Source organism: Eupeodes corollae, chromosome 1 (genome assembly GCF_945859685.1).
Source record: "Eupeodes corollae chromosome 1, idEupCoro1.1, whole genome shotgun sequence".
Taxonomy (NCBI): Eukaryota; Metazoa; Arthropoda; class Insecta; order Diptera; family Syrphidae; genus Eupeodes; species Eupeodes corollae.
The window spans coordinates 1224699-1237311 of record NC_079147.1 but is presented as its reverse complement, the minus strand read 5'-3'; the positions used below and the strand labels follow the sequence as shown (position 1 = coordinate 1237311).

Sequence of the window (12613 nt, the reverse complement as noted above, 5' to 3'; positions counted from 1 at the left end):
TTGGCCAAAGATAAGTTTAAAATAGAGTTTGAAGATTAGGACTTCTTTTCTGTTGTTTCAAATTTTTTTGTTTATTTTTTTGGATAATGATTTTAAGTATAAACTTTTCTTAACAACCATGAAAATAAGCTAGTACCTGGACCAATGTACAGACATACATTATGTATATGGACTAAAAAATCCCTTTTGGGAACTAACTGGCATTTTGCCACCTCTAACTTAAAATCTTCCACATAAGCGTAAGAACAATAACTGTAAAACTATTAAAATGTATTTCTACCTAAAGTTGAAATTGAGAACACCAGAATCGCGAATGAGAGTTTACCCAAAAACCATAAATTTAAATTCTTTTCGTTTCTTTTTTGTGCGTTCTCCAAACATTCAACTTAAACGAATCCTTCCTGGCTGTGTTGGCCTGGGTCTGGCATGTAATGGATTTTACATTGCATTCAAACCCACAGATCCACAAAGATGAAAGAAATACCATTTTGTGGCATGGGCTGGGTGCCACACACTGTTGCCACAACAACATTGGCGCCAGCCGACTACGACGAGGAGGAATCGAAATGAACTATTGAAGTGCATTCGTGTGAAATGCATTCTTTTTGAATGCAAACTGCTTTTAGAACAACGAACTCTTTTTAGCTTTTTTCCCAACAGCTCATATAATAGTGTGTACAATGTACATACGAGTACGTTCAAAAAACAAGTACAAATAATGTGGCAGAGTGTAATTTCGTATTTCCTAGTTATGAAGCAGGGTTGGAAAAAGGGTATGATAAAAGGGGGCACCATCCTCATACCATTCGAGTATATCGCAATTGCTTGCGTGATAGTTTTTCTTCTTGGGTTAGTGACCAAAACAACTTCTATGAGTCATTCTTCACTCGAACCCTCGCTCGCCCACAGCACTTAAATTTAAAAATCGATAAAACTCTATTGAAATTCTGTAGGGAAGTGTATTGTTCTCTTATGGGAATATACAAATTTAAATGGAAAAAGGGATCAATTACCCTGTTGTGGTGAATTTTGGATGGTTGGTTTCAATTTTGAATTATAGAATATGCTAAGTCCTGGGAAGGATGTTTATATATAAAGCGTAAAAAACAAATTACACCTGCATATTTGATTGAAGAGAAAATGCCAGCAAGTTTATAAAGTTAAAAGTATTTACTTATAATGCAAGATATTTCTTTTAAATAAAATAAAATAATTCAAATAAAGACCACAACTTATTTTCTTAAAAATATAATAAAATAAAATATTTACCTAATAATATTGTTGATAAATGATTGATTCCACGCTTCGTTGCTTGGCGCTAGTATGGTTACTTCACCTAATTTATTAATGTCATCTAAGACTTCTCCTCCGATATCCATTATCACTTCGTAAAACTTCCGTAGAGCACCGTTTTCATTGTCCTAAGTAGATATTTCACACATTATTATTATTTATTGTAAGGAAAAAACATATTTTTGTTGACTAAGTATTTTTTTTCAAGCAATGTAAATATTAAAACAGAGTTTCATATTTACAGATTATAATTAATTAAAGGTGATTAAGCTGTGGCGTGTTGTAAAAGTTGAAAATAATCACAAATGACATTTAAAAAAAGCATACAAATATTTGGGACATGTTTATAGGAAAGGTACTTAAAACTAAATAAATCATAATAAAACATTCAAACAAATAAATAAAACTTATTAATTATGTATAAGAAATCACATAGAAAATAATACCGCTATATACAATTTATAAGACAATTATTTATGCAGTTTGAGAAAAATAATTGTAAACAATTTTTGGCTTTTAGAAGCCTTCACCCATAATGTTAAACCCATATCATTCTTGTACATGACAGTAAGGTTTTCTTTATTTAATCAGAAGTATTGAAACCAATTAAGCGCAAGTTCATATTTTAATTGTATTTTGAAACTAAAATCAGATGGTAAACTTCATTTCATGGCACGTTTTTATATTTAAATGGTGCAATTGGGCTTATTGTAGATAAATACATAACTATTTTAATTTTATATTAAAAAAAAAACTGTACAAAAACCTAGCCTAGAAAACCATAATTTCATTAACCAGAAAAACAGTTTTTTTAAAACTCTTTGGAATCTTTTGGTTTTGTTTAAGTTTCATTTTCAATTAAAAAAAACAAACTATACAAAATAAATCAAGAAAAATATAATTTTACTAAAATTTAGAGTTTATCTGGTCTTATTAATGTTGATCCTTGTGAGCAAGTAGCTTATGGATTGAATATAATAATTTGTTTTTGAAACTATCAAGCATTTTGCAATAATTTTTGTAAGTTCAAATCAAAATGATCATGAGTAGCCTTTGAATGATTAAGTGCTAGTTAACATAAACTAATTTCTCAAACTAACCATTCATTCTTTTAAAGGGTGTTTTTTTAGCAATTTTTTTTTTTTTTGAAAACACTGGTTCAAACAGCTAACGCACGTTTTGTGTTTTATCTCACTGTCAAACATCTTTAGTTTCGTCTATAATTTAAACATGAATCGTCTTACAAACGAACAGAGCTTCCAAATTATTGAATTTTATTATCAAAATTCGTGCTCTGTTAAGAAAGTTCATCTCGCGCTCCTTCCATTTTATAGTCAGCTCATTTTTGGCTCAATGGGTACGTAAATAAGCAGAATTGTTTGATTTTGGAGTGAATATCAGCAGAAGCACTGCAAGAGCATCCAGAAGAAGTCACTGTTTGGTGTGGTTTATGGGCTGGTGGAAACATTGGAACGTACTTCTTCAAAGATGATGCGAATCGTAACGTAACTGTGAATGGTGAGCATGAGATAAAATAAAACATTTTTTTGCCTAAAATGCAAGAGCTTGGCTTGCGTGACATGTGGTTTCAAGACGACGGTGACACATGCCACACAGCGCGACCAACAATGAACTTATTGAGAGGCGAGTTCGGTGAACATTTTATTTCACGTTCGGAACCGGTCAATTGTCCGCCTAGATCGTGCGATTTAACGCCTTAGAATATTTTTAGTGGGGATTGAAGCTCATGTCTATAGAGACAAGCCCGCTCCAATTGATGCATTGAAATGTTGGAAAGAGTTTGCCAAAATTGGACCAAGCGGATGGACCATTTGAAGCGCAGTCAAGGTCAACATTTGCATGAAATAATCTCCAAACATTAAATTACATGGACGTTAGGTTAGATTAAGATTAGATTTAAGTGGCTGTCCAAGATGGAAACGGATACACTATTCCAGTTTAATGGCCCGTAAATTAATCTTAAGTAAAAAAAGGTGGTATCCCTTCAGTGTGTTTACGAACTTAACTAATTCTTGCAAGTAAACATTTGATTAGGAACTCACCATCCTTAAAATCTCGGGACAAAATGTAATTTCCCGTATATAATTCCAAAGAGCTTTTTTAGCTCACAATAAGCAAAGCAGAATTATTGTTAAGCCAATAGCTTTCTAAATATTCGAAACGAAAACATATTTTTTAAATGTCAGGAAGTAAACTCACTTCAGAAAGAATCCAATATTTTATGATCTTAATTTAAAGTTTGCATTCATTGAAATGACTTTGAGAGTGGTTCTTCGAGTTTGCAATCACCAATCATTTGATAGCAAAAAGATTGCAATTATTTTTCTCAAATCATTTGACTGTAATTAATTGAGACTTCAGGGCATTTATTAGCAATAAATCGAATATTTGCAAGTGAATGTTTATCCTAGCGAGTTAAAAAAAAATATAAATTATGATTTGACTTCAATCCGAGGCGTTTTTATTAAACATGCGTTTAATTATCAAAACTTGCTTCTTTAACTCATAACGTAATTCATTTTTTCAAAATATATAAGATTATTTAATTGATTAATTTTACGCACTCTTATATTATGTATAAGTGCATTCAAAATATATATTTTTGTCCAAGCCTAATTAATGAATGATTCCTTATAACTCATTATCCACATTCATTCAAAAACTTTACAATATGCAACAAGCTGACTAAACAAACAATTATAATTTAAGAAGCAGAAAGTGCAATCTGTCAATACAGACTCAAATAAATAAATCAAAGAATAGTTCAACAAATTAAACAAGCTAATTGCCAATAGTAAGTGAGCTTTTGTTTTTTAGATGAAGGTTTTTTTAGAAAAATTAAATAAATATATTTATAAAACGCAAACAATAACCATATAAATCTAAATGCAAAACATAGCTGTTTCTTATTTCTTAGATGTATCTAGCAAGAAGCTAAGTTGAAATAATGAAAACTATCTATGCCTTTTTATTGATGAATTCTTAATTTTTTGTGACTATATATAACAACTAAATTTTCTTAATTTTTATTTGAATAGATACAAATTTAAATTCAAAATTTAACTCGCATTAGAGAGTGTTTAATGGTTTATAATTTTATATTTGTGGCATTTGTTTTGTTTCGTTTTTAAACTATTTCTGTATAGTTTATTTAACAGAAAATAAATTAAAATAAAATTATAAAAATCTTGTTAAAATACTTACATTTACAATCTACTCGTATTGTTGGGCGTAATGTTTTGTATATTTATATTTTTATTTTAACCGACCAAGAAATGCGGTGTTTAAAGGTCCCATCAATTATCATTTTGTCATGCGAAATATATTAAATTTAAAATTATATATATTTCTTGAAACTTATTTATTGTTTTAGTTTTGTTCTAAGTGTTTTCTTTTTTCTTTGCATAAAAATGGTTATTTTGATGTGATTTATAGTTTTGTTGGATAAAAAGCTCTTTGGAAGATGTTGTAAATCAAAACAAAATCCAAAAAGTTTATTTTTTACCAATTCATATTTTTGGAAGATCTATTAAATGATTTATTTTAAGAAAAAATAAACCATAAAATGTTTGTGAGATTTTTTTTTTAAATTGCGCACATGAATTGATTTGGAAATGAGTTTTGTTTTATGAATGAAAATGCAAGTGGGTGAGTTCTTTTTCGCAGCGTAATAATGAATGAAGTTTATAGATATGTTAGCGTTAAGCATCGAAGCGAATTTTTATTAATACGAAATGTACTAATGTTAATTTGTTTTTCTAAATAAAATTAAATTTAAATAAACATTAAAAATGGCTGCATGCGGGCGTGCTGAAATATTTCGAGTGAAAAATGTGACTTGAAGCAAAATAAAAAAGAAACAATATTATCAAATAAAGAACTACCAAAGAAAATATCACTAATTATTTAAATTAAAAGGCAACGATCTGAACTGGCGTTTTTGAAATGAACATTAAATTGTTTTTTTTTTTTGTTTTATTTGTACGTTTTATGACTTTCGAGTTATTTTTTCTAAGGTAAGCATTAAATTGTTTTCATATACAAAATTTTAGTTCAATATACAATTGTTCTTGAGAAAAAAATTCAAAAGTTAAAATATGTCATGTCAAAGTTAAAATAATTTAACTGATTTAGAGTGATATATGTAAGTTTTATTACAATTAGGAAATTATCCAAACGGAAATGTTCTGCCTGAACTATACATCAACGTTAAGTTTTTGCGTTGTATCTGTTTTTCTATGTAAAACATCAAATATGAGCGGAAATCTTAAAACTGTAGAAAACTGTTACGAACTAATTTAATTTTTTAATTATTTGCTTTTGATTGGACTAATCTGGTTCATCGCAAATCTTATAAAACTGTTAATGGTGGAATAAATTCCAAACAGAATAATAAAATCCAATACACCTAAGATCTCGAAAGCCCAGAAACCCGAAAATGCAAAATTTGAAAAATTCAAAATCCTTTGTTCTTCTAGCACGATTGTAGTTTTGACTTTTAAGCAATGTTGCGGCAGGAGGAGCAGTTTCAAGTTAACTCAAAAATATTTTATTTATGAGGGAGCGCAGCAGGCTACGGGCTGTTTACTTAAAAAGCTTCTACGTTTAAACTCAAGAACATAGAATATATCTTTTTGAAGACAAAATTTCTACTAAATAAAATAATAAGCTTTTAATTGTACTTCTATACGAAAATATTATAAAAACATTAAAATGTTACATTCAAAATGAAAAATGATTGCAGTGAATTAAAATAAATCGCAAATGTTTACAAAAACATAAGAAATGGAAATGTCTTCCTTTTCCAATCGATGTTAATTTTTTAAGTGTGATTTTGTGAAGTGTTTTGTACTAAAAAATATTATTTTTTTTTTAAACAAAGAAATGAATGTTTTACCTTAAACGACTGAATATGTTGAGATACAATTATAAAGGTATCCATGTTAAGTTTTTATGTAGGAGGCATAAGAGAATGTCAGAAAAAAATAAATAAAATAAAATGTGATTAGGTATGGATAATAGAAGTCTTTTTACTTAGTTTATTTATCTTAAAAGTTTCATGTCAATCTATTCAAATTAAAAATTAATAAAAATATTTCACTTAAATACCTACATTAACTAAGTTTTTTTTTTCTTTTTAATCTACACTTTTTCAGAAAGCTTATTTCTAAAAAAAATATGGATTTTTAAAGTTGGAATTAGTTTCATATCACATATAATTTCTTGGTTTCATAATATTTTTTTATGAAAAATAATTAATAATTATTTTCCGATTATATATACCTATTTTAGATATACAATATGTGACATACATATATTAATGTACGTGCATATATATATATATATATTTTGGCAAACCTGACGGGTAAACAAACATAATATTGTTTTTAAAAGTTGGTACTTGATACAAATTAAGATTCGGGCTTTTAAAAACTTAATTTTATGAAACCACAAAACTTTTCGTTGATCGCCTTCATTTTTTTTGTTATTCAAAAGTTTCCTAATCATTTTTAGTTATTAATATTAGCGTTTTAATACGTTTAACTTTTGTATTGAGAAGTAATCAATTGATAATTGAAAGCTGATGTTTGCAATAGAGATGAAGTAAGTAAACAAATTGAAATTTCATTAATTTTTTTAAAGTTTTTCTTCCGAAAAAGAAACAACTTTGGGAATTGGAAAACGAGGACCAAAATGTATAATTCTACAAATTTCCGGAATAACAAAATTAAATTAAAATTAAATCATATATATTTAAAAGAAAAAAGCAGTTGCAGTATTATAAAATAGTTTAACCAAGAGTCTACCAATAAATGTTAGTTGATAACAAAAGATCTCCTCAGGAGCATTTTTCTTAAACTGGTTCTTTTTGTAATAATTTTGTGAAAACAATTCAAACAAAAATGTAAGCATTCTTGGTATGGCTAATATGATTATATTAGGAAACACATAAGGGCATATTCATAGATGTTTGCTAAACTCTTGCTAAGTTGTTATCAAGCTAGTCCAGAGTTTAAAATAAATAAATGAATAAATTGGGTGGCGCAACAGTCCGTTTGAGAACTAAGGCCTATTGACTGACAACTCTCAACCATTCCTGTGTGTGAGTACTGTTGTCAGGGATGGAAGGGACCTACAGTTTAGGCTTTTTATAAATAAATTTAAACCTAACTTAAGGGCTAAACCTGTGGTTTAACTATAAACGTAGGTATTGCTGTGTTTAAGTAGTTATTATTACGGATTCACGGACAAAATGTCATATTTGATTTTTGCTTGTGAACTGAAAAGCTAAAAAAGTTATATATATCAAATAAATTTTACGTAAACTTGCTGTCGAGAAAAATGTTGATGGATATCGCAATAAAAGAAGATACACTGCCGGTCATAAGATTAGAAGCAGGCATTTTCGAAAAGTAAAATAGATATTTCTCACGTTACATGATGGATTAGAAAAAAAACAACTATGGTAAATATATCCGGTCGTTAGATTAGAAGCAGTGAATAAATCAACGTTGTTTTGTGAAGTGCATACATTTCTTTTTTTTGAAAAACGGTTAAATTTATAAATGAATTATTCTTGATTGAGTGTTAATAGAAATTGGCAACAACAAATGTTTGACAGTGGAGGAAAGAGCAAGAATAGATGTTTATTGCTCTATAGGTCTTTAATTCTTTGCTATAACCCGGAAAAAATCGAAGTGATCATTGTGTCAGCAATCATTTAAAAAACCACCGTCTTTCTGGAAAAATATAAAAAAAACACTTTCTCTGCTTTAAGACTTCGCGAACCGTGAAGTATCCTTAGAATAGTGTCAAGTTCAGCTTTCTCGGCCGCTAAAACTAGAGAGAAAGCTAATGTTATGGCAAGCTTAACCACTGTAATTCACAATTCTCCATGCTAAACACTTTAAGCCCCTGAAGTTTAAGTAAAAACCACCACTTAATGATGCAAGGAAGAAGCAGCGCTTGTGTTTCGAGAAAGATCACATGAGCTGGGATGTGCAAATTGATTGGCGGAAGGTTATTTTTTTCCGACGAAAAATTTCACCTAGATGGGTCAGATGGTTACAATTATTATTTCTATCACCTGAGGAAAGAGTAGTGATTTTTAAACCGTCACCATAGCCAAAAAAAGAGGCGTTATCGTCTGGGGCTCAATTTTATTGTATGGCGCTATAGACTTGGTAAGTCCAAGATACCAAATGACTAGGACAACATACATAGCGCTCCTGGAATCAGTATTCCCCAATATTATCGAGCTTTTTCGACCAATGCAATGGATTATTCAGCAGGAAAACGCTCCCATACACATATCTCCTTTACCAAATTTTATATTTTGTTGTTAACAAAAATAGTCCCTCATTTACCATTACTTCTCGAAATACCTGCATCTAACCTTATGACCGGCAGTCTATGGATATCTTAGAGGAGTTTGAGTTGTTTGGTGATCTGCAAAATATGCCACCAAAAAAAGAAAAATATTTAAAACACGGTTCAATCCATTTTAATTGAGCGACAAGAATTTTAACTATTGATATCGTTTACCGTTTGGACAAAGAAACAGTCACATTTATTTTATAATATTATTATTTTATGTATTAAAGTTTGAAAAGATAGCAGTATTTTTTTGCTTTGACTTGTCATTTGAAGTATATTTGTAGTAGAATACAACCTTAACCTGTGCATGGTTTTATTAAACACACCTAGAAAATTTACTATGAATAAGAGCTGTGTTTATTTAACCAGAAGCCTTAAACTATAGTTATAGATCAAGAAATCAGGACTTTAGTAATTCTCTATGAATATGCCCCATACAATTTTGACTTACATATGTCATTTTTCATCTAAGGAGACGAAATAAGCTTAAATTATCTATGCATGTGATAGTTTTCGTGAGGTATTTAAAACAATTTGTGTTTCACTTATTATACAAAATATTTGCTTAAACAAATGCAAAATATAACAAGGAAAAATAAAATACAAACATTTTAATATTTTAAAAATATTGTCTATGAATTTCTACAAAAATATATGAAGTCAATATCAATAAGTTCTCGTTTTTGAAATGATGTAACATGTGTATAATAATTTTTGGCTATTTCGTCAGCCGATATATTCTTTACACTGCTAGGTGACATTGGATCCGCACTCGAACTCTCATATTTCTTATTCGAACCATAAAATTGAATAAGCTAAAAAATTAAGACATCTACATATTTAAAAAATAAACCCCTACATTTCTTAAGTGGTCGATTATTAATTTTTGTATTGTATTATGGTTGTGAAATAAGTTTGTTGTGGATAATATATGCATTTAAATGTACATTCAATTTTCTAATATAGCTTAGCGAAATAAACTAGTAGGTACCTACATTTATATGTTTATGTATGTTATTGAGAGATTGCTATATTTTTAATTATTTTATATTTAAACAACAAAAAATAAAAGAAAATTAAACAAGCTTAAAGTGCCGTAGACTGTTTTTAAACGGACTGTACGCGTATATTTAATCAACTTTCATTTATTTATAACTAAGCAAAATTATTAATACTGAATATTGCAGTGCGAGTGCTAACAAACTAAATATATATGGTTTTAGCAACTAACCAAATGTTTATTTATTTAAACAAACATAAAATAGGCACTAAATAAAGTGCTAAAAATAAATTATCTGATTCTTATAATTCTATGGTATATTTTTGGTATATATTATATTTTAATATGAAATTAAACATAAATACAAAATAAATTAACTTAAAATGCAAAGACATTTGTAATGCATTTTTAAAATTAATCAAGCGATTACGATTGCACGTAATCGAACTCAATAAAGTACACATAACACAAAGGAAGAGGGGAAGCTTTTATCTTACCTGAAGGAACTGGGATACAGTCGTGTCGACAATCATGAGTGGTCGATGAATCAAGTGAACGACACCATTTCGGACGGGGATGTTAGCTTTAACAATTTCGGCCAGAACAACACCCTTCGAATGCTTTGCGTCCCCAATACGTGTGTTTGATTTCACGTACACTGCAAAAAAACCGTAAGAAAATAAAAATAAAACGATATCCTTATAATCAATAAATAATGTGGTTGATAGCGATGAAGGGTGTAATCAAAAGAGGTTTTCTTTTCTTTGTGCCCGGATTGTATACACGATGGAGCTATAAAAAAAGTTTCCATTATTTTCTCCATCACGGAAAGCTGTTCGTGTTTAACTTCCGTCGGAGCCGGATGTTTTTCGTGGTTCTATAAAGAATTTTTTGATAAATAAAGTAGGAAGTATTTCTATAATGAAAGTGTTCCTTTAAAAGTAGTTCTTCGTGTTGTACGCCTTTGTATATTTAAGGCAATAGTGGTTTTAATAAGAAGAGCTCAAACAGTGTTATCTTATCGATTGAATAATGCACAGCTAAGGTACCATTTCTAAAATTTGTCGACCTAAAGAAAACAGGGATAAGCTTAACTGCCTTGAGGTACCTAATTTTTTGAATCAATCCGTTTGCTGACAAAATTTTAAATTCGAGAATCATATTAGTCAAAAATTGAAAAGAAAGCATACAAATCAAAAGTTTCAAAATGTTTAGGAAACGCTTCTTTTGTTTGAAATTTACTTCGTTCGAAGCACTGCGCCCCAACAGTCGATATATAACCAATAATAAGAGAAGACGAAGTAGAAGATGTTGACCCTATAAAAAGCCAGTTATGGAAGTCTTTGGGAAGTACCCCTACAGTAGAAGTACCGGAAGTAGATGGCAAGCATTCAAAGACAAAGAACTATACGCGTGTCCAACCGGCTGCAGCGGTGGTGTGAAATGTCCTTGAACCACCAATTTTTGATTGTTGCTCAAATTGGTTAAAAAAATGCAATTACTTACACAATTTATCAGAAGAAAAATAATAAAAGATAAAAACTATCGAACAATTTTGGAGCTGGCGAAATAATCCTGCAAGGGTTATAAAAAATCTGGATAAAGTCATAAAAACCGAGAGTTTCATTCCAATATACGATACTTAAAGTAATGTGATTTTTACGGAATTTCTGTTAGAAAATATTTCCAAGGGTTTTCTAAACATTTTTTAGCTTTGAACCACTTTTTTACTACACACGGGTTTATCTATTTCCATTTACACACAAATAAACCAAATAGTCATTGCATACGCCATCAAAAAGGAACATGCAGAGTGTTAAAGGTTGCATTTAGTTAACAGATTTTTTTCGCCCCATGCAATGTCCTTTGTCACATGACATCAGACAAATTAATAGGTACGTAGGAAAAGGTTTCCCGTGTTTAAACCTAGCCTGCGTTAAAATTAAAAGCTTAAAAAAGTTTTGATGCATAAAAGTGCATTTTTTTGTATTTATCCAATCACGAATATCTAAAAGCCGTCAAAACAATCCGGATAACTCTTTCCAAGGGCCAAGGCTTATTTTCACGAACTTTTGTATGCATCCTTTCTCAACCACGACCATCGCATCATTTATCGTCGTGTCGTTGTCGGTGTCGTAGGTCGTCTACGAAGTGGTCTGTGGTGTTTTATCACCACCAAACTCGATTATTTCATTTATTTAAGAGTTTTCCAATTAATTCTGTGGGGATTTTCATTCAAAAACTTACTTTTGCCATCCTTCTGTTGGAAGAAGCTTACAGTAACACGAATGTTGTCTTCAAATGATGCAGTGGTTTGTGGCATTTCAATGGGAGCCGCTGCAGTAAATATAACATTGTGAGGAATGACATGGCCGTCAATAACTTTTTTGTCAACTAAGCTGCTTCGAGTTGTTTGCTAAGTTAAAATAAAATAAAACCAGAAAGTTGTTTTTTACACGAATTATGTATGTCCTGCCATTTTCAGTACAAAATGTCATTACCTTGAATCCTTCATCGATGGGAATAAGAAAAGTGTGGCCGCCTGCAGCTTGATAGAGACTTTCTTTTTTCATAAGTGTCACTTGAGCACGGTATGATCTGAAATATAAAAACATATTAATCTTTCATAATACAAAAAGGAGAATTGATTGATTTTGGATTGAATTTGATTGTATCTTCATTTTTTAAAGTTTAAAAAAAAAACTTAAGGAACATGTACGACATAAGAAGAGGTCAGCCGTGATGATATCTAAAAATAATTCTAGTTCTTAAATTTGTAATGTTTAATATCATAATTTATTATTGACAGAATGTTATAACCTATGCTATGCATGATTTTATAATTAAGTGATCAAAATTTGTATAGACACGCCTCAGTATTGGGAATAAGCTTTCTGTATTTTATTTTGGATATTTATATTC

The 12613-nt window shown here is 29.8% G+C and overlaps 1 protein-coding gene across 6 annotated transcripts in view; it reads right to left on the bottom strand.

The window, feature by feature from the left end:
• The window catches only part of LOC129943160 (fasciclin-1), a 93347-nt gene that overhangs the window by 13865 nt on the left and 66869 nt on the right, over positions 1-12613 (bottom strand). For all 6 annotated transcript variants that reach the window (XM_056052426.1, XM_056052427.1, XM_056052428.1 and 3 more), the window contains exons 6-9: positions 12193-12289; positions 11939-12107; positions 10189-10349; positions 1270-1421 (exon numbers count right to left, since the gene is read on the bottom strand). In XM_056052426.1, the coding sequence (XP_055908401.1) occupies positions 1270-1421; positions 10189-10349; positions 11939-12107; positions 12193-12289 (579 nt within the window). The remainder of the gene's footprint in view (positions 1-1269; positions 1422-10188; positions 10350-11938; positions 12108-12192; positions 12290-12613) is intronic.